General features: G+C 34.8%; 1 protein-coding gene across 1 annotated transcript in view; it reads right to left on the reverse strand.

The window, feature by feature from the left end:
• The window catches only part of LOC129217055 (adenylate cyclase type 8-like), a 233,153-nt gene that overhangs the window by 120,968 nt on the left and 87,969 nt on the right, over positions 1–24,216 (reverse strand). The window contains exon 4 of the mRNA XM_054851300.1: positions 21,504–21,658. Coding sequence (XP_054707275.1) covers positions 21,504–21,658 — 155 coding nt within the window. The remainder of the gene's footprint in view (positions 1–21,503; positions 21,659–24,216) is intronic.

Consider the following 24,216-nt stretch of genomic DNA (forward strand, 5'->3'; position numbering starts at 1 on the left):
TTAATTACATTAAAATTATGTTGCAAAATATTAAAATGGGCAATTGTTTCGTGATAACTCTGATTTTGTATTTTCCCTCTTATATCTAGTAGTAAAAGTCAATTTCTTATGAAGGTTACAGATTTTGCTAAACATAAAATTCAGAGAATAACTGCTAATAATTTTAAAAATAGTTAAAATGTCTCAAAACTACATAAATTACCATTTTCACTTTCAACTGATACAGAATGGTACAAATAAATTATTATTTTGATTCATGTTTGGAAATCCAACTGACTTACCACTGATTTTTAAGATGTCTCTGTTAGATATTTGTGTGATTTGAAATTGGAAGGTCTTAAAACGGGAATCTCGTTCAGTTATAGTAGTCTTAATGCATTGTTAATCGAGAGTCTGGACTGGTAGACGCTACATTAAGAGCCGCAGGCAGATATGTAACAATGCAGTACTTATTTAACAAGATGTTCCGTCCAGAACTAAACGAGCCTACTTTTCCGTACAACAACATCGAATTTCTAACATCTGGTCGATATTCTCTTAAGATTTGATTAGCTAAGACTGCGAATTATGCCAAAAATACCTTTCAAACAAATAAAGTGGGCACTACTAAAAACAAAATATGCCCTCTCTTCCGAGGAAATAGATACGTAAATATTAAATAAACGAACAAAAAAGTATCAGGACCTTTTAAACAATGCAGCTAACTCTTTTTTCCTGTAAAACTTATTTAAAAATACTCACTTGCTTCGATGTTAAGTCTACAAGAGATGGTATTTCGATTTTAATTAATAACTTTTTCGATTTCTCGAAAACCAAAATTGAGAATATGTTCAGAAAATGCACTTTTGAAAGCTTTTTTGGAACTAAAAAATAAATTTTTTGTCGCTGTTTAAAAAATACACTTAAAACAAAAAAATAAAAATAAAATAAAAAAAAAACTTTTTTTCCACATTCTCTATAAAGAGCTTCTTCCAACAAGGTTTACTTGAAGCAAAGTCGCCTTCAATTTCGGGATCTATTGTACGGAAGTTTCGCCGCAGGCGTTAATGTTGAGGTTTTTTGGGCTATTTAAAACAGAAAGAAAAATTGTTCAAATAAAAAAAGAATAGTAAATGAAGATATTATCGCCGAGATCTCTCTCTCTCTCAAAAAAAAAAAAAGGATGTTTGAATCGAACTATTCCTTCAACAGTTATATGGGGGGACATTTTCCCCATACCTCAATGCCTTACTTTACAATTTTTAACTTTTCAATATTTAATTGTTTTATTAATTTTTGTTTATAATCATATTTTGAAGATGCGTTAAACCTTCTTTCTTGCTTTTTTCTTCTTTCTTTCTCTTTTACAGGAAAGTTGGCCAAAAATGTAAGAAAACTAACTTTAGTCTTTGCTCTAAAATTCATAGCACACATTGCATTTGAGCACTATATTCAAAAGGAAAACTCACTGGAAAAAGTGTTCCAGATTCTAAAATGTCTACTAAAATGATTTTAAATGTTCTCCATTAAAAAGAAAGTACACTAAAATGAGCTCCGAACACGTACCGAATGTGTGCCGCTCTGGATATTTGTTCAAGTTGAACATAGAAAACTTCTGATTGGGAGCATATTAGATAACATATTTGGGGTATGTTTGAGGACAGATTAGGTACTTCTTTCGTACCAACATGATGTTGGAAGCTTTCTTTAATTACCAGTCTAAGAATCCCTTAATATGATAGTACTAGAATTTTTTTTTTGGCAATGAATCACTGTCAGTTGGCGTCGCGAATGACTTTATTAAGCAGCTCTCCTTGTCGAAAACCGTCCATTACCAGGCGGTTAAAGGCTGACGCTCAAGATTTCTGCAAAGCTAAGAACAAACTAGTAAAACAATTACGTGTTTCGAAAAATTTGAGTGTTTCATAAATGTTCCAAAAAGTTTCTTACTGCATGTTACCAAGTGTTCTAAAAGGGTACATCTCTCAGTGTTCAAAAAACGTTCTCAAATGTGTTCTCAAAGGTTTCAAAAAGTGTGCTGAACAAAGCAATAGTCACTAGACATGTTTTCAAAAATGTTCGGAAAACTTCTTTAAAGCGTGCTCGAAGTGTTTTAAAAAAGGGACACTCTGTTCAAAAAGTGTTCAAAATTTCTTTTTTAGATTTGAGTGTGGGCCTTATGAAAAAGAATGTACGATAAGGAACGTATTTACAGCTAAAAAATAAATAAATAAATAAATAAGAAAAAAACTTGCAATGTAAATTCAGAAAGGATCTTCAATGTCAGAGAGAACACGTGCAACTGGTCTTTTAATGATTTAATTAAATAAATAATAAAAATCCCTTCTCTCTTATGCTTAGATGGAGAAGAAGTTCCTCGGCTCCGTTTTTAAAAATATGAGAAACGTGTTGTGGACGAAGAAGTGTAAAGAAAATAATAACCGAACGCTTCGAAAATTTTTCATAGGGTCTTGCAACTCCGGAATTCGGGGAAATAAATGTAAGATTTTGAAGCTATTCACTAAAAGCTGATTAAACTGAAAACGTTCACATTGTTCTTTAATACCTCTATCTCGCTTTTTTAAAATCTAGTACGGAATATTATAAAAAAAAGGTTAAATTTTAAATCCGCAAAAAATCAATAAATAAGTAGAAAGTAACTTTTTTTTTTCAAATTTCTGCTAGTTTTTAAGCGGGTAAAACTAGTAAACTAAAGTTTCTCAAAAGGTTAAACTTAACATCACAGATATAGGAACAAATGCTGGATTAGAGAGAAAAACGTATTATTACGAGAGAAAACTTTTAAAGCTGGAATTGGTTGAGCGAGTTTAACTACATAAAGGGTGCCTTACATGGGGGGGGGGGGGGGATTTTAATTAAAAAAAAGAGAGAAAGATATTTTTGCTATCCACGAAATAGGCTTAATTTGACAGACAATGTTATACCATTAATATTTGAATATGGTTTCGGAATGAGAATGCCGCAGCTGGCGGCACGTCCCTGGTTCAATTTTCACTCTTTGCAATAAATTTAGCGAATTTAACTACATAAAGAGTGTCTTACAGGGGGGGGGGTGAATTCAAAAAAAAGAGAAAGATATTTTACTATCCATGAAATAGGCCTAATTTGACAAACAATGTTATACCATCAATATTTGAATATGATTTCGGAATGAGAATGCCGTGGCAGGCGAGGTGCGTCTATGGTTTAATTTTCACTCTTCGCAGTAAATTAGGTTGTCTTTCGGCAGAAACGCATCGAATGTTGGCTTCCAAAAGCTCAATTGTTTCTGATTCACCGGCAAAGACACATAACTCTGCATTACATACTGCGCAGCGAAAACATTTTAGAGGCTTTGAATCGCACGAACGAGGTGGCGAGACAGCCATTCCATTTCGTGAGATTAATCTTTCGTCGAATGCTTCTTTAAGTAAATTGTGTCACGCCCCATTCACAGGGGTGCACGGTTCCAAAATCATAGTCAAACATCAATGCCACAAAACTATCTGTTATATAAAATAGATTTCATTGAACATTAAAAACATTTTTGTACGTTTTATTTAAACTTAAAGTTCTTCGCCTCCAAAAAGAAACTCTTTAGTAATAGGCAGTAAGTTACTGTCCTTAAACTAAGCCAGAGATTGCAAAACTACATGCGAAATACTGACAGTTCGGTTATGAACTCCAGAAACCGCAGTTTCATCCTTGTTATGGACTCATTAGTCTGGAATACTAATTACGCTAATTTTACCCATCAGTTTGCTTGCAATCGTAGCTTCAATGAGACGACATCTGTCACCAGCTTGGTTATTGACTCTTTCAAACTGATAAGTGTTGATGATGGCGAAAGTATTATTTTGCTCATCAACAATTTATCAGAAGGTTGTATAAATAAAATATTAAGCAGCAGAATTAAAAAACATAAATATATAAATTTATTTACAATAAAATATCACCGAAATATGCAGCGCCGTTTTAATTCACACTCTTATTCCGTTATCTTTGTTAAATTATTATTTCTAGAATTCTAAATTAAAAGTTAAAGTTATTCGCAACTCCAGAGCTTGATTACGCTACCTTTCGGTGATTAACAATACTACAGAAAAGGGTAAAACATTCCATTTCACGTGTTTTCTTTGGGGTGAATCACAGGTTTGAGACAGTATGTGTTGTCAGGAAATTTCAGATGAATAGAAAAGAAAGCTTCCCACAAACACGATGAAAAAGTACTGTCATTCACTAAGCGTCAAAGCAAGTGATAAGTTACGGCATTTAAATGTTTTACCTTTTTCGTGCGCCATTAGACGGCTGCAGCGTCCTCTATGGTCTATTGGAGTTGCGAATTATTTTTCTTTTCTTTTTGTGACTCATAAATACAGCAAGGCTTCGCTGTATGTTTCAACTCCACAAAAGGTTTTTCTGTCCGCTACAAAAAGCCCATAACAAAGATGAAACTGCAGTCTCTGGATGTTGTAATCCAACTGTCGGTATAATGCATGTAATCCTGCATTTATATTTTAAAATGCAAATTTAGTATTTTAATCACTGTTTAAAAGGATCTATCTTCACACAGTTGATATCAAAATAGGTAACGGCTCAAAAAAGTGGAAAGCTTACTGAAAGTAGTATACATATTTCTTATGAATGATACATGAATGTTCATTCATTCGTTTCGGCAGTTATCCGTTTTAGTAAATCGATAATATTAATTTGTTTTTAATGCCTGAAGCGATTCGCATTTTTATTTAAATAGTAAGTTTTTTTTTTTTTGATACTTCACGAAACAAGATTCGCAGATACTATTTTTTAATCCTTATTTATACTATCGAGATTTTTCTACGCATCACCATATTCCGTCAACTTTACATTAAAATTTTATAAAATCATAATCTAGCATATCCATTTTCAATTATAAAGTGGATCAGAAATTCTACTTCATGTTCTGTAGAGACTAATAAAATATTTCAGCAGCACATAATAACTAATGCACAGAGAGAAAAAAAAAATGCAGTAAAAGAAGTAATCTTATAAATGACGATTACTCTTAATGTACTGCAAAGCATTTATTTTAAATCATTTTCAGAAATATCAATATGTGCATGTAATTTTAAAACGTCTTGATTTTCTTATTTTGTTTTCAAAAATAATAAATCTTCTTTCGAATGCTTAAACACCCATTATAAAAATGGGATTGCATCGTATTATTAAAAGCACAGACAATTCCATTTAAGTATAATTAATATTGTCAGTTAATTTATCGATTTTTTTTCCTATTCCTTAAAGGCTATGTTTTCAAAACAAAATCAGGTTAAAATAATATGAATCATTTATTTCTTAATGCAGGTAAATAACGTCTTAAAATGGAATTTCTTATTCGTGCTTCTGTTGAACTTTTTCTTCAGTTGAAGAATAAATTTGTTATTAATGAAATTTACTTAGAAAATAGTTTCATTCCTTCTTCTCAAGAAAAATATTTTGTTTTCAATTTGTTTCAATTATTTGAAAGGCAACAATTTTTTCTTATTCATTGTGTTTTCTGACATAAAGTAATATTTTAACCACAAATGAATATTTAAAAAAATATCAGCATTTTCAGTTATTTATTCAAATGAACGTATTGAATTATTGTCTTAAAATACAGATTTTTAGAAGCACATTTCTTCCCTTTGCAAAATCTAGTTTTTCTTCGAAATTTTGATGCTTTTAGCTCGAAATGAAAGCGCTAACGACTTGATTCAACAAGAATGTTAATTGCAATTGTTTCTAATAAACAGAAAGACATTTTGAACAACAATTGCTAACTATCATAAGGAAATAATTTAGTTCTGCGGTTTGATATTTACAGCCCTTCTGAATGTATATTTATTCGTAGTTTTAAGTCCTTCCATACAAAACTAAATTTCATTTGAACAAAAAATTGATTAAAGGCACACATACTATTTAAGATTAAGGCCGAGCAGGATGTAACAGGAATAAAACTAAACATTTCTCAGAAGCCTTCAGATCAGTACTCTTTAAGAACGTTATAAGCTCTAAGGAAGGTCGTATTTTATAATGTAAATTCTTTTCATTAGCCCAAAGAGATGTTGAGGGTGTTTTTGAAGTCTAGTACTGATGAAGAAAATTCATTAAAAAAACTACATTCTGATCCTTATCTTTTTTTTTTGTCATAACGTTAGTACAATTTGAAAAACCACACTCTATGCACACATATAATTTTAAACAGTTTTTAAAAGCTATATTTCCTCCCGAAAGGTTTACTGACAGCGAGTGAAAAGTGGTGTAAGTCACAAAACGCTGCCTTTCATATCTCGGTGAATATTGGTCGTACTAATTTCAAACTTCTGCGTTGGAATAACTTTTCAATGGAGATCATTTCCCTAAATATAAGTTAGGGGACCGCATAAAAAGTTAAATTTTGTATTTTAGTTTTTACTTCAAACTTTCAATATCTCAACTCGGAAGTACATCTAGGACTAACGGTTGCGAAAATAAAGGTCTTGAAGCAGGTTAAAACGGAACACACTGTATATATATATATATATATATATATATATATATATATATATATATATATATATATATATATATATATATATATAATAAAAACCCTAAATAGCTTTAAAAAATTAGTTTCTTTATCGCTGCAAGATTTTATAAACTCCCAATGTTTAGAAAAAACAATGAAATAATCTTATGGTGCTACAGTACACGCAAGATGCTAACATGCTTGAAGAAGGCTTTCATGAACCAGATTTCAAGCTATGCGTTTTTGGCCTTGAGATATTTTGAAAACTTGTCTTACCTGCCGTTAGAAGAATTTTAAGAAAAGTTTTAACTAAAATTTTGCTCAATATTTAAAACTTTGTAACTGAACACACAAAATATATGTATGACGGTGATATGTTTTTTTATGAGAAGTACAAAGGGTTTAAATTTGAAGAAAATGAGATTGAAATAGAAAAGTGTTCATTTAATATGAAATTTAAGTTTTTCCCTTTTTAAATGCAAAAAAAAAAAAAAAAAAAAAAGAGTATTGGTACTAAAATTAAGAATAAAATGCCCCCTTACTTTTGTCGGATGAAAAGTAGCTTTAAAATATTTTGATAGAACATTTTGTTAAAAATATCTCCAAGTGTTGTTCTTAAAGCTGATTACAATAAATCCAATCTCCCTATCAAATGATCCCTTTGCAAGGCTCGTGGTTCCCTTATTTTCATATATATATTGTAACGGATTCGGTGCGACTTCCACTTTCTTGAAATGAAGACACAGTTCTTGATGAAAACACAGGAAATTTATTTACACTATGTACAGGAAAGATCTTCAACAACTGCTAAATTATTCATCAGCAATTAAGCAATTATCACACAACACCGTAAACTCAACGTTTACACACGTATTTACTTCCAAATACGAAAACAACACAGCGAAATGCCTCGCAATAAACAGAGCAAAAATGCTCTCAGTTCGAAATATCAATCGAAACTCCCCTGTTTATCCATCGCTAACGGCTTTTATAGACACCGAAAAGAAATTTCTCAAATATTCCACACGCTTCTGTAAAGTAGTAGACCGTTATCAAATTTTTATCAATGAACAAAAAGGTAATAGGGGTCGTATACTTTAGCCATATGAAAAGGGGTTGTATATTCATTACGGGAAACTATTTACAGGTTACGTTACTACAATAATTACTATTTACAGGATTTGTAACATTGCCCCCTTCCTAAGGACTGCACGTCCCGGGCAGTACAATCCCCAGAAAGGGTGCCAAACTTCTATCACAAGTTTACAAATATACACATTAATTAATAACTAACAGATACAGAAAACACAATAATAACAAGAAATATTACTAAACATTAAAAGCGAAAATTATCTACAACTTTTATGTTATCAACCATGGTTGTGTACATAATGCTCATGAACTATGGCCATAGTATGGGGCTAACCGATCATAATGTACAACCCTAGGTTTTGCATTAGGTGATTTTTGGATCCTCACTACGACGTCATTCAGTCGGTTAAGGACTTTGTAGGGTCCATCCCAATGCGACTGCAATTTGGGTGACAGACCTTTCCGTCGGATGGGATTCCATAACCAAAACTTGTCGCCTTCGTTGAATTCATGTCCAGTAGACCTTGTGTCGTATCGGGTCTTCATCTTCTCCGCCGCGATGTTGATTCGCTCTCGTGCGAAGTTATGAACGTCTTCCAACCGGGCCTGGAGATCCTGGATGTACTCCTCAGGCGATGCAGGCGCATCCGGAGGACGACCGAAGACGACGAGATCACAAGGTAGCCGAAGCTCTCGTCCGAAGAGCATCTGAGATGGGGCATATCCGATAGTCTCGTGGACAGCACTGCGGTAGGCCAGCAGGAACAAAGGTAGCTTCTTGTCCCAATCCTGTTGATTTCTGGATACCATAAGCGAGAGATTATTGAGGATTGTGCGGTTAAATCTCTCCACCATGCCGTCCGATTGTGGGTGTAGTGGTGTTGTCCTAGTTTTCTAGATTCCGAAAATTTGACATAGGCCCTTAAACACAGCAGAGATGAAATTCCTCCCTTGATCGGAATGAATCTGCAAAGGTGTTCCATATCTCGAGATCCAATGTTGGACTAGAGTCTCTGCTACGGTGGTAGCCTCTTGATCTGGAATGGGATATGCTTCCGGCCATTTGGTGAAGTAGTCGATGGAAACAAGAATGTATTTGTTCCCATCAGCAGTCCTTGGTAGAGGACCCAGGATGTCGATCCCAATTCGTTCGAAAGGAGCTCCAACGTTGTACAGATGTAGCTTCCCTCTGCTTCTCTTCTTTGGTCCTTTACGAGCAGCACAGGCGTCACAAGAATGGCACCACTTCTCCACGTCATCCTTCGCCTTGCTCCAGAAGAAGCGCTCCCGAACTTTATTGAGGGTTTTCAAGACACCAAAATGTCCTCCAGTCGCACTACTATGTATTTCTTTCAGAACATCTGAAATCCTTGATCGGGGAAGTAGTAACTGCCACCTAGATGTTTTGCCGTCGTCAGATTCCCATTTCCGGTGTAGCACGCCGTTCCGTAAATGGAGTGAGTTCCATAAAGCCCAGTATCTTTTTGTTGCAGGACTGAAGATGGAAACGTCCTGCCAGCTAGGGCGTCGACTGTCACTTTCCATGAACTCTAAAATTGGTTTTATGTCGGGGTCTTCGAGTTGATCTTTTCGAACTTGTTCATCACTCCATGGATCAGGTTCTGATGATGTTGGAGTCACTGTCACCTGATAGGCGGTAGGGCTAGTCGTTCCATACTGTTTCTCGATTCGGGAACAATAGTGGCAGTTCTCAGGACAGGGTCTCCTTGATAAAGCGTCAGCATTACCGTGAGATAACCCTTTTCGATGCTTGATCTCCATGTCATATTCCTGGAGCCGCTGTATCCACCTGGCTATCTGACCTTCCGGATTTTTGAAGTTCAAAAGCCAAGTTAATGAGGCATGATCTGTCCGAAGCAGAAATTTTCGGCCGTAGACGTAATGATGGAAGTGTTCTACAGCTTTCACTATGGCCAGTAACTCCTTTCTGAAGACGCAGTAATTTCGCTCCGACTTTGATAAGCATTTGCTCCAGTAAGCGATGACGTGTTCATTGCCGTCAATTTCTTGGGATAAAACAGCTCCGATGCCCTCGTGGCTCGCATCAGTGTCTAGGATGAAGGATTTTCCAGGCTGAGAATATGAGAGAATAGGCGTTGATGTTAAAGCCTCCTTCAGTCGTAGAAATGCATCTTCGCATTCTTTGGACCATTCAAACTTTTGCTTGCTCTCCGTCAGCTTATGCAAAGGTCGTGCAATGTTGGAAAAACCCTTCACAAACTTCCTGTAGTACGTGCAGAGCCCCAGGAAACTTCGCAGCTGATGGATGTTTTCGGGACGACTCCAACTCTTGACCGCAGATAACTTTTCTGGATCGGTTTGTACACCTTCAGAAGAGATGATGTGACCAAGGTAGTTCACTTCCCGGCGGAACAAATTACATTTGGACGGGCTTAACTTCAGATTGGCTTCCTTAAGCTTCTGCAGCACCTTCCTAAGATTTTCCAGATGTTCTTCGAATCTGCGTCCCACGATGATGATATCGTCTAAGTAGACCAGACAGGATTCGTAAGAAATTCCTCTTAACACTGTCTCCATAAGACGCTCGAACGTAGCTGGTGCATTGCAGAGGCCGAAGGGCATCACTTTAAACTGCCATAAGCCTTGTCCAGTTGTAAACGCTGTCTTCTCTCGGTCATCAGGGTGTATCTCAACCTGCCAGTAGCCGCTCTTCAAGTCCAGGGTCGAAAACCACTTGTGTCCGGAAAGAGTGTCCAAGGTGTCGTCTATCCGTGGAAGAGGGTAACTGTCTTTCTTGGTGATTTCATTCAGCCGTCGGTAATCGACACAAAATCTGGTGAAGCCATCTTTCTTTCGGACTAAGACGATGGGAGAGGCCCAAGGACTGGAAGACGGTTCGATTACATCATTCTTCTTCATCTCTTTCAGGAGGGTCTCAACCTCTTCCTTCTTGGCGAACGGTAGTCGTCTTGGATGCTGTTTAATAGGGGGGTGTTCTCCAGTGTAAATCCTATGCTGCGTTAAATTCGTACGGCCAATATCCTCCGATGTAGATGAAAACAGATGCTTGAAGTCATCCACCAATTGTTCCGCAGCAGTTCTTTGATCTTTCGATAACGGCGCACTCCCAATTAACTTCGATGTCAAGGACTCAGAAGACACAGTTTCGGGGGAATTGATTCTTCTAATGATGCAGTTTCCTGGAGTACAAGTTGCTAACACTTCACCTCTCCGAATATTCCTTGGCCTTTCACTCACGTTGGCGACTCTTACAGGAATTACATCCTTAGAAAGGTCCACAAGCGTAGATGCTACCAGCACTCCTCTTAGGTTATTGCTTATGTTAGGGTATTCAATGAGTCCAAATCGAAAACTATTGCTTTCTTCAAGGGAGCCAGGTATTAATGATTCTGACCTTGAGGGAATCGATAAATCTGTTTGGGCTATTATTTGATGAGCGGATTTTACATCACTTTCTGCGGGGAAAACGGCTATGTCTTCTCTCATCGAGTGCAGCTCATTAGTCTTGAAGTCGAGAGTGAAGTCATATTTCTTCAAAAAGTCCAATCCGAGAATGAAGGGGTCCGTGATATTAGCGACGAATGCCGTATGATGGTAGGTGGCATTCCCAAACACTATTTCCAAGTCCACTTTACCGTCAATCTCGATCTTGTCACCTGTCACAGTCTGGAGACTTACGCGTGGCGATGTCCACAGCAGTTTCAATCCAAATTCACGAGCCACATCTGTCCTAATGATTGTCACATTGGCTCCAGTGTCGACAATCAGTCTGCAGGGGTTCCCATTTACATGTGCGTAAATGAAAAGTCCATCACTACCACTACTAGAAGAGGAAATCTGCAGAGCTCTGGTGGTGGTGATTTCCTTCCCTCGCGTAGCTTGGCGAGCCGGACAACTCCTTCGCAGGTGTCCTTCGCTACCGCATTTCCAGCACTTCTGCTCTTGTTTCTTTTGGGCTGTTATGCTGCTCAGATGTCTTGTCAAGTCACCGAGTTGTCTCTCAAGTTCAGCGAGGTGGGACGACCTGGAATCGGACTCATCAGCTTCCTGAGTCCGGATTAGATGGCGATCCACACGGGTTGCTTCTTGGGCGGCCTCGTATCTCATCGCATACACAGCAGCAGAATTCAGGTCTTTGACATCCGCCACCCGTTGAGCTTTCTGGATTTCCGGATCTCGAACCCCGTCGATGTAGTAGTTGAGTGCCAGGTTGTCTCGAACATCCGCAGGACAGTCACAAAATGCAAGATGAGACAGTCTCTCAATGTCCGCCGCAAGCTCTTGCAGGGTTTCCCCGGTTTTCTGGAAACGGGACTTCAACTGGAGTCGGCTGAAATCTTTCTGGCACTTCTCACCGAAGCGAAGCTCCAACGCAGATGTGAGGGCGGCGAAATCCAGGCGCTGGCCGTCCGGAAGGGTCTGAAGAATGTCCGCTGCGTCACCTCTCAGGGATGCTGCAAGATGGCAGGCCTTGGTAGCAGAGTCCCATCCGTTCGCTTCCGCCACTATCATGAACTGAGTTTTGTAAACCTGCCACGAAGTTTTCCCATCAAATTTGGCAAGTTTAATGGACGGTCGAGCAACCGATGTGGGAGCGCCAAACTGTACAGAGCTGCTTTCCGCGGTCGCCAATCTCCTTTCCAGGTCTTTAAAGATGTCTTCTTTAAGTTGATGAAATTTTCTATCTTCTTCTTCCAGTTTATTTTCTACAGCATTGCATCGGCCTTCAACGTAACTTAATTTTTCTTCAAATTTCTCTTCGATTTTATTTTCCACTGCGATGAATCGGCCTTCAACTGCCTCAAACTTTCCTTCAATAGCATCAACTCGATGCTCTATTTCATTAAATTTATTTTCCATCACAGTCTTTACCGAAGTAAGATCGTTTTTAATTTCCTCTTGGTTAGAAACTAGGTCATTTTTCAGCACCGTTAAATCACTTTTCAATTGGTTTTGATTAGCCGCCATATCATTTTTTAATTGTTCTTGATTAGCTGCCATATCATTTTTTAATTGTTCTTGATTAGCTGTAAAACTTGCTGTCAAGTCACTTTTCACAGAGGTGATTGCGTCAAGAAGTTGTTTTAATTGTTCATCCATTGCGCGAGTAATCACCATAAAAATAAAGTCCAAATTTAAAAAGTCTTTATGAAAAAAAAATGTCCAAAGTCACACTTACTCCAAGAAAGTCCAGAAGTAGGCCCCACGTTGGGCGCCAAATTGTAACGGATTCGGTGCGACTTCCACTTTCTTGAAATGAAGACACAGTTCTTGATAAAAACACAGGAAATTTATTTACACTATGTACAGGAAAGATCTTCAACAACTGCTAAATTATTCATCAGCAATTAAGCAATTATCACACAACACCGTAAACTCAACGTTTACACACGTATTTACATCCAAATACGAAAACAACACAGCGAAATGCCTCGCAATAAACAGAGCAAAAATGCTCTCAGTTCGAAATATCAATCGAAACTCCCCTGTTTATCCATCGCTAACGGCTTTTATAGACACCGAAAAGAAATTTCTCAAATATTCCACACGCTTCTGTAAAATAGTAGACCGTTATCAAATTTTATCAATGAACAAAAAGGAAATAGGGGTCGTATACTTTAGCCATATGAAAAGGGGTTGTATATTCATTACGGGAAACTATTTACAGGTTACGTTACTACAATAATTACTATTTACAGGATTTGTAACAATATATATATATATATATATATATATATATATATATATATATATATATATATTGCGGCCCTCCAGTGGGTCATACGGCTCCCGTTGAGAGACCCTGGTCTATTCTGCACAAAAGTATTAACGCCATCTTGTTATTGCTTTTGAGAAAACCTTTTTTTGAAGCATAGAGAAAATTCCCCTTTGCTCTTTACGGTATTTATTAAATGTCATGACTTTCTGATTTTCATTTTCTCCTGAGGTTGTTTTCTCGAAAGCATCAAGTCTCGTTTGCAACAACTAAATTTGTTTTAGTAAAGTTTTAAAAGACACACTAATCAAATTTTGCCTTCACTGCTATGCAGAATTTGAAAACAATTTTCCCATTTAGCTCAGTTTGATGGCTTTGCGGTTATTTAGTCATTTTTTTTATCACTTTATACTGTAAAATTATTTGTTGAGGGAAAAGAGTAGAGATTGTAGACCTGAGCACAACCTCCTATGTATCAGGCCTACGCGCTGTATTGCGTAATGGATGTCACATGACCTTAAGCAGGCGGTTATCTTCGATCGGCGGGAAATTCCCTTTAGTTCAAACAGTGTTCGTGTACTTCTAAGTAGCTGCTCGTTGCAGAAGAAATATGTTTTTTCTTCTCACAACTCTGAAGTATCAATTAGCAAAGTAATATTAATTCGAAATGTGTGAATCTTTAGTTAACGTTACCAGCTGTTTTTATGGATGATGTTCTATTTTTGTCCTTTGTATTTGACTGCGCTTAAAGCTGTAATGAAATCGTTATGTCATGAGTTTACATTATAAGCCGTTGGGATACTTTGGTACTGAAAATTTAACGTATCAAATGTTTAACATTTCCAAATATGTTTGAAGCTACTATCGTTGGATTAAAAAATATTCTTAAGAAAGTAAATCTGTTTATCAATGCTTATTTTTTAAGCATAATCGATAACAAAAATAAATACACTAAAACCTCCCCTAACGGACACCCTTTCTATGCGGACAATATTTAATTCCTCGATTACAACGTAAATAAAATTATTAAACCTCTGTCCTGAGGACACCCTTTTATTGCGGACAAAAAATTTGTCCTGTTAGTTTTACTGTACTTGTTAAATAATGTTTTAAGGATTTTTCCCCTGTAAGGTACACATTTTTATCACTTTCGATTTTAATGACAAAGCTTTTGTGCCCTCACTTTGGGTAATAATTATTTTTTTGTAACTATTGTTTCAAGCAACTTTTTAACATGAATTGTCTGAAGAGTGCAGTTCAATAGATACGTTAAATCGTGACTTTTTAAAAGGACCAACTGTTTCTCTTTTAAACCCAGCTTCTATTTGTATAAATGTATTTCAAAATGTTGTGGAAATTGTTTTAGGGGGAATTCAGATCAAATAAAAATTAATTAAAGTTTTATCAACTATTAGTGAGCCATGCATTAGAAATGTGGGACATAACCATTGCAAGCTTAGCTCTCACAACATTTTCTTGATTTTGAGAAATATAATGCAAATGATTTATAAAATACTGTTGAATAACTTTTACAAAAAAAAGAAAAAAAAGATGAAAAGTATAGTAATGAAAAAGCAGATTAAAAAAAAAAAACAACTCACCGTAAATAGATAACTTATGATAAATCTAATAATATTTTTTACTCTGAAATATATGCATCAGTATTGTCATTTAATACCAATTGTTTAGTTTGTTTCATGTTCAGATGTTTTGTAATTATTATTGAGTATTGTAGTGATTTTTTTCTCAAAAATGTATGTTGTGTCTTTTGTTTGTAACAGTTAGAAATATGGCTAAATATTGTTTTTTTTTTATTCCATTTTATATTACTATTTTATTTGTCCACATTTTTGTCAAAGGAAATCAATATACTACTGTAAATCATTCGTGTGAAGAACGCAAAATATTTATTAGTTTATGAATAAGAATATGCACTTCCCTGATTATCTTAACTCATTTTACAATTTACAGTAAGCACAATTTATTTCGCACTTTCTTTTGCATTATGATTTAAAGTTCAAATGTATTTTCTCTTTACACATCCAAGTAATTTCACAATTTCATTTCTTATCTATATTTATTGCGAATATAATAATTAATGTATCATTCAAGAATTTTAATTTAGTTTACTATTTAAGAGCTATTTGTGTCGATATTAAAACTCGAACGATATAAGTTTTTAATTGAGAGCTGTATCAGAGTATTTCATCTAAAAACCGACTGCTTTCTCGATGGATTTAAAAAAATCTAAATTTTTATTCACGGTAGAGCTATTATGAGATGTAAACCAACCTGCCTTCCCGGCGGCCATGTTGAATGAGCGCGCAGGCCTTGTGTTAAGATGGCTGTGACCTGAGCCTATATTATCTCTATACTATTCAAACTCGTGGGCGTCTATCTGGCTGTCCAATTATTTCCTCCAGGATATTCGTTTGGTAGGGATCAAGGCATGTATTCAGCGAAAACTGATACCGGAAGTAACCAAAGCAACGTAACAATTGGCGGTACCGTTGTCTAGAATATAACTGGTTTTCGAACTGATCGATTCAGTTCAAGCCTTCTTTTAAAGTGACCCATATCCTTCTGATACCATTCAAAATCAATAAGATGAACTTAATTTTTGAAGAATACAATGGCAGTTAAAAAAAAATAAATAAATAAATGATAAAACCTTAAAATCTATCGTATCGTTTCACCAATTAATAGTCTTCTTTAATTATACAGAAAAATAAAAATGAAAGAGAGATCATACTATGTCTGTCACTAACATTCCTTTTAATATCAGATCCTATTTTTTGTATAATGCATTATGACGAAACAAAAATTTAAAACTAAAATGAAAGAATTCATGAAATATTCCCCGGTAGACTTAATTAAAAAGAAGGCTAATAAGCAAGAATAGTTTTTTCTTCTTCCGTAATAATATATGAAAATGACTAGTAAAGATTATTTTAGAGGAAAAAAATAAGTATTATCTTTACGAAGAGCAATAAAAAAACATTTTTTTTTTCATATTAAATCTGCAAAGAGTAAATGCCATTTATGGAAATGAACTGATAAGTGTTTTGGCAGTCATTGCTGTAAAAAGTGCTGCTTCACTTGTTTAAAAGTATATTTATCCATGTTCTATAGCATGCAAGAAATATTTTATCTTCAGTTCACCTGTAGTTGGTTGATTGGGCGAGGGTTTTGGCACAACAGTCCAAATGGGACACACTGCGTCATGCGATTTGAGAATGTTCAAAATTAGAGTTACATTTTAAGAAATGCCTGTCAAATTTCCATTGTCTATTTTTGTACATCTCCTGTCTGTAGGTCACTTTTTACTTGGGAAATGCGCAACATTTTTATTCAGGTTAATAATTTTATTTCAAAACTATCTGTTATGTTATTTCGATACTCTTCGGGTTGATTTCACATGCAGTTTTTTTAATGACATATTTGAAGCTGCATTCATGATTTCATTTTTTTTAAAGAAGGATACATTTGGTGTACCTATCCAAATAGCTCTCAAACAAGTCTCTCATTAAAATGGATAATGATATTTGACACGAAATTTCTTATTAGATTTATTATTCCATGCTTTGACACGAAATTTTTTATTGGATATATTATTCCATGCTGTCATTCTTCATTACGTTAAAAGTCATCCAAAAACGTCGGCAAATGAGGATGCAGATCATTTAATCTGAGATATAGGAAATTCTACCAATCCTCCCGACCAGGAAACAACACAAATATTGTAATGACTAAAAAAAAGTTGAATGATAAGTAACTGAAATAGCTTAACAAAACATGTTTTTGGTCCATAAATAGTTTTTGGTAGTAAGAAGCAAAGAGATGTAATAGAACATTTTTAAGTTTTGAGTAAAACGCGTTTAAAGATAACTTCTTAGGTAGGCTTTCATTGAAATTTTTTTTATAAATCATGCTGTATAGCAGCAACTATCAGAGCTACTAGTACTATCTCTTGCCGAAATGCTGATTTGAGGTTCACCTACCATTTTTACTGGTTATCTCCAAATTTTTAATTTTATCACTTACATTCCTTTGCTTCCCACTGCCTTATTTGGCCTCGTTTCCCCATAGCAACATTTTAAGAAAAGTCACCTAGTTTAGCGACAAAAAGAAGGTTCTAGAAACGATGTTTAGGATGTCGATATTCTTTAATGGTTACGAAGCTACAACAACTATCTTTTTCTGGCGACTTTTTTAAAATAACGCCTAATTTCAAGACCCAATATTTCGATAACGGGGGGCAAGGGGAATTTGATTTATACGTCAAAACACATGTTTTAACATGGTCATTGAATTACAAATTATATAATATTTTTCATTTTTACACTTTTTTATGGGGTTCTGGTTATGACTCGAGCTGTCCATACGCGAAGTCTTACCGCGAAAATCTTTAATTGAAGCAACGCGTGGATGATTGGCAGTATAGGTGAAATAAGTCCAAAGCAGGGTATCGAGTGCATGTGACTTTCCTCTGGGCAGAGCTAAGACCACTGTTAGTCCAGTAGAAATGGCGCTAGGGGTCAGGTAACATGCTCCTAATGAAACATACTAAAAATATACATCCGTACTGTTGGGAAAAATATGTTTTTTGGCCCCCATTTTGAAAAATCATAAAAGAAAAAATAAATCAATTTTATGATTTATTAAATGAGATAAGTTTAAGAAAAGTTTCTGTACTTACTGTGCAGATTTTTACCATCTCTACTGTGATACAAAACTCATCAAAACTATCATTGCAATAGAAGTTTGCACTAGTTACCACTTGGGGGCGCCCTGTTAGTGCTTTCCTTGTTGGATGAATTGCTGGGCGTTCTTGCTGACCACTCAGGATTGCACACATGCACTGAATCATATATTTACGATTGCAGTCTGCTTGTTTGAAGCAACTTGGCTCTTCTATCTTCAGTTAGCATCAGCCATAATGTAGTGGTATGTTGTGTTAATTTGAGGCTTCTGGGTCATTTAAGTAATAGTTCCATAAAGATGTTTTTGTATAAATTTCAGCTTGGTCAAGATAGTTTTCTTAGCAGGTAAAAGATTGTTGATAGTTTATGGTGCACAGGATCTTGTGATAGTATGAGATGGTTACGTGAGATAAATAGTTTTTTTTATCAATCAGTTTACCTGAAGCCTGTTGATGTTGTTGCTTAAATATTATTTATTGACTTTAAATTTAAATTTGTTGCATATACTTGTTATTCCAAATAAATGTGTTTGATTTTAGACCATTGACTCTGTATTAATCGGTGAAACATCTCTAGGGTTTATTTTTCACTATGGTTCTCTGTTTTGTTAGAAGCAGATTTTTATGCACTGTATAAAGCTAAACCTGCTAACAGCAAACCTATTTTCCTAGATCTCTAAAATTATTTGTCGGCTTTCAGATTCGAAATTACCTATCGTTGTGGCACGACGAGAAGAAGCAGCAGCAACTCATATTCCAGTAGAGCACTTACGAAGCTCACACGAGGTAGATGACCCAAAATTAATTTTACATGCTGCTGATGCAACTCTACGAGGTACCTCTACTATTCATATTCACTCGCCAGATAGCAAGATACAGATGTTCTTGTATTGACTCTTTGGCGATACCCCATAATATGCTCCAGAACAGAACATCGTGAATTGTAAAAGGCAATTTGCTCTCAAAAAAAAAAAAAAAAAAAAAAAAAAATTGCAATGCTTTAACTGGCTTTCATGCACTCACTTTTCGTAACTTAAAAATTGAGGTACTATGTTTTAGGCCACTCACAATCGAAAGGTGGAACGAATATGATCCGCAAGTTGACTATCAATGGCCTATACTCAACTGTGCTCTATAATTTACAGCACATTTGTAATTGTATAAGTTTCTATTAGGCGTTCTTTAAAAATTGTTGTGCGCGCATAAATTCTGAAGAAATTGCTGCTTAAGAGAAGCAAGTTATCGTTTAATTGAATCCCCACTGATCGGACAAAAGAGGTCTAAAACAATGCTTATAACTAAAAATATTAGAGTTCCAATTTCAGAGGGTTCCCCCAGACCCCCCAAATGACAGGCCTGGGTAAAGGGTACAAATTCAATACTAACTCATTTTCTTCGTGCCAAAATCTATCAGAAAAATTAACTCCCATAATTTTATCACAAAAATCGCAACAAAACCACTTGCCCCTCATTCCAGTTATAATCTCCCTGCCCATCTGCTCCATTTTTGGGGTTGGCAGCATCCAAATTCGCTTTCCTCGTGCTAATACTTTTCAAAAAAACTAACTCCCGTAATTGTGTCACAAAAATTAAACGGAAAATCACTCCCCCCCCCCCCACACGCGCAGTTACAACCGCACCTCTTCCCTCCTGCACCATTTTCGGAGTTGTCAACATCCAAATGCGCTTTCCTCGTGCCAATACCTTTCAGCAAAAAAAACTCCCATAATTGTAGCACAAAAATCGCACGGAAGAAATTTGACCATTTGCTCCTCCACTAAGAGTTCAATACTTGTGCACTTCCCTAGTAGCTAGAAAAGCAAAGAAGAACCTAGAAAATACATTTTAGGAAAAAGGAATAAATCAAACCTATGCTTGTAAAGGCAAAGAGCTAGTCAATAAATTTTAGCTAACGAGATTGAGTTGGGCAAAAAATGCTGAATATTTGTTCTCATGTTCTTATTTTACAAAGACGTCAGCGAGGAAAAGGCCGCATAATGTCAAAGAAATTCAATTAGTTTTTGCATTCTTTCTGTGTAAATGCTTGGAAGGCTTCAAGACTTGTAATATAGGCTGCTAAATTAATCTGTCTTTTCCTTGGTTGGTGTTTTAGAAGAACTTTGTGTGTTGGATCTCTTTTGCATTCTAATAAGATTAATTTAAATTAAGTTTTTGAAAAAAGGGCAGAAGAAAAATACCGCTTTTTTCTTAGAAGAAAGATTTAGTATTTTCTTTGTCATGTGACACAAATTTAATTTTTCTCGTGGAAAATAAAGGTCGGTCATTTATTTTAGCATTTTATATCCATTTTTAAAATTGAATTTTTAAAATTGTTTTCATTAAAAAAGAAATTTTAATGAGAAAACAGTAATTATCGAGTTATTTGCATTAATGAAATAATACCAAGCAGTTAAAAGAAAATAAGAGAATATGAATTTGAATTTTTAATTTCCGAACTGGAGATCATACAATTAGAAACCACTTATCAAAAAAATTTCTTTTTCTGTACACTATTTTTGTAAATTTTACACTAAGCTCTGATTGAACATTCAACCTAAAATAATAAGTGACGTTGCATGACAACTATGAAAAATGTGTCTAAAAAACTGAATTTTTAGAAATGCACCAAAACTAGCTATTGTGCAAGAAGCAATGCATTTTTGGCAAATGTACTAAACACACTCATGTATGAGTTAAAAAATTATTTCAACTATATTTGTCGCAAAAATGCAGGCGTCTAAAAAATTGTTAATTTTTTTTGAATAATCATTTTGTAAAAAGTCGATCTTTTGTAATCATTATATTTTCAGGTCATTAAAATGTAACTGTAGTAAGCGGGAAAGATAGATCTGCTTTGCAGATTTATCGATGTAATCATCGATGTAAGTTTAATATTTTATTTGAAATCTTTATTTAAGAAAAATAAATATAAGCAGGAAGTAGATTAATGACTAAAAATAAGTACATATTTGGAAGAAAATTTAATCAAGAACATGAAAATATAATGCTGAATTTATAATGATCACCATGAAATGATTATTTCTAAAGAAATATGTTTATGTATTTTGCAGCTAAGGTCAAAGGGCTTATGATTGTAACTGAATTTCGTGATAAAAAGTATCACCACACTCAAAACATTTGAAGAACAAAGCCTATATTATTTACATTACAATGCTACAGCAGCATTTACCAAACCTACAAATTAAAAAACAAAAAACAACTACTGCTATTTTAAAATGTTTTTAAAAGTGCAAAAACTGTATGCTTTATGAAAATAAAATACTGCATGGTTTCAGAAACGTCAGAGAAAATGTAACAGAAAGTATCTAATTTACATCTTAAAAAAATCGCTCAAGTTCAAATAAACATTTCCTGTGATTGAATTTTGTGGCTATGTATCGAAATAAAAAACAAAAAGAACTTGGTGTAATTAACAAAAAGACATATTTTGAACCTTGAAAATAAAAGTATTTTAAAATTACCTGACATGATCGTAGCAATGAATGTAGATGCGATGAAATTGCTGCGCCGACAGAAGTTTCCGATTATTATGAAATTCATCATCCTCATCAGAAGCCATATCGCGAATCATCTCTAGAACAACAAAACGTGGAAGAACGCTCAGCAGCAGTCTTTCCTATAGAAAAAGTTGCAAATACAATCCAAACTTGAATTAGTAATAAGATAACTAACTTAACAAATTTAGATTAAAGTGATAAAAAACATTTAAAAATGAAATGAAAAAGGAGGAAAAAAAAAAAAAAAAAGATTGCTCAGTATTATAAACAAAGTCAACTTTTCCGTGTTCCAACATTTGAGTTCTAGCTATTTCTCTCTTCCTTGTTTAACTTAATCTCTACATTTTTTCCAAATGTACATATAATATATTTAAACCCTTACTACTAAAACAAAATAAGTTCCAAAAAAATAATGCTTTGTGCTAGATACTTGAACGAAATTTGGTTAATAGAATATCCGAAACGAACATTAATAAAATAGAAAATAGAAAGTTCTTTAAAATGCAAAAGAATAATAATAATAAAAAGAAAACATTAAAGTCACAGATAAAACTAAGAAAAAACTAAGAAAATTCTATTGGTTTATTAAGATAGCTCAAGTCAGTGTCAAAATTAAAATTTCAGCTTTTTTTTTCACTTACTCGAAAATGGGTAGAGGATGGTAGTTTCAGCAAAAACCAAAAATTTGCAAATTACATTTCTGTTTAGAACGAGTAAATCTAAAGTTAAATTATTTTTGTACAACTCGCTTCACGTTCGACATCATTTCTGTAACAGAAAATAGTATTTTCTTATGTTTCAGTTTAGGCTCCTTCATTTAAGCAGTTACTGATACATATTGCTTGTGTCACACATGTCACATAAGTATTGAATAAATACCTTTGTGCCACAAAGTATCGGTAAAAAAGCAACATTATAAATGTGTGCGAAGGAAAGAAGATATCTCTCTTCTACAGAGCTCTCGTAGCTTGAGGCATTACCTATTAAAGCAAGATGTTGCCATTTCCTTACTGAAAGTGCTTAATTTCTATTAGTGAGAACCCTCGATTCATATTTTATATCAGCTATATTTTTCTTCTAATAAACGTATTCACCTGTGGCTCAATGATACACCTTTCATTTTACTTCGATTGCTAATGCTTCTGTTTACCCAGCAATAGGATACTAATTAAAGTTATATAAACCAAGTTCTGTCAATAATAATATTAATTTTGACTTAGGAGATATGGAGAGAACAACACGAAGGTAACAATGAACATGAAAAATGGTTATTACATATAGGTTGTTTCGAAATTCATAGATAACAATTTATGGGGGTGGGATAGAAAATTACTAAACAATGAAGAATAAAATGGAACATATGGTAGCAAACGCAATGCTAATTCAGTACATGCACATAATAACAGAAACTGATGGATGAAAAACACGTCGCAAATTTATTACTCAGAGAGACGATTCTACGCAACAATTTAGTTTTTAAGAACGGTTTAAAGCAGTTGTTAAAATTTGTGGCCCTGCTGCCAGGCTTGTCATTTTGGCGATCGGGCGGGGGGGGGGGGGGGGGGTACGTATTTTTGAACGTATTTTGGTGTTTTTCCCCTATAAAATGTATTGAGCATAACCCTTTGCCTCCCTCCTCCCCTGGAAAATTTTGATATGACGGGCCTTCCTGCAGCTGCATTATTCGCAAAGACAACCTACCGACGACGCGCGACGTCGCAACGACGGCAACGACGGGTCATTCTGACAAGCTCTCATCCATCGCTGCATTGTCGCTGCGACTCATGTTATGTTGTAAGAGCTGTAAGCCTTGGGACTTGAGATTTATTAAGAGTTGACTGTATTATGGTTGAAAATAGTTCGTTAAGCGTCGTGAAAGTTTTTCTACAAGGTTATGTAGCGCAAATGATTCCTTTATTTTTTATTTGCAATGTTCTTATGTAATAAGTTATATTAATTAGCGTGGGTTGTTTTCTTGTCCATTTTGACTGTAGGTGGCGCAGGAATAATTAATTGCCTGTTAGTTTAATTTTAGCGATCTTCGGTTTGTGTTTCAGTTGATCTGTTATATATATATATATATATATATATATATATATATATATATATATATATATATATATATATATATTAGAGAACTAATTATCCGGGAAGTTCGGGACCATCGCTGTCCCGGATATCTGAATTTCCACGTTTTCTGGATCGCTAAAAAGCGCTATTGGCCGTTTGTTTATGAAACTTAAATTATTTTATTAAATAGTAATACATATTAAAATAAGAGGAAAACAGTTCAGAAATTCTTATTATTGAAAGTTATCCATAAGACCTGAGACACTCACATTTATTTTGAAAAGGGGGAAAAAACCCACTTTTCCATATTTTAAAACAAAAGAAAATGAAGTTAAGGGCAAGCAACAAGTTTTTGAACATAAATGTGCAATTTTTCTACTATAGTGTATGAAAGAATTTGTTTTCTTGAACGCGCTTTTTTTTAAATTTCGTGTAAAGTTTTGAGGTTTGCGATTATGGTAGGTGTTGATAACTACTGCTTTTGTATTAAGTTCATAGCGCCCAAAAGAAATTTGATTTATGAGTCTTGCGTTTAACGATTTCTAGATTCCACCATCAACTATCCGAAAAATTCGCAAATCTGGTTTTAGGTGTTTCCCGCGCTTTT

This window comes from Uloborus diversus, chromosome 1, assembly GCF_026930045.1.
Source record: "Uloborus diversus isolate 005 chromosome 1, Udiv.v.3.1, whole genome shotgun sequence".
Lineage (NCBI taxonomy): Eukaryota > Metazoa > Arthropoda > Arachnida > Araneae > Uloboridae > Uloborus > Uloborus diversus.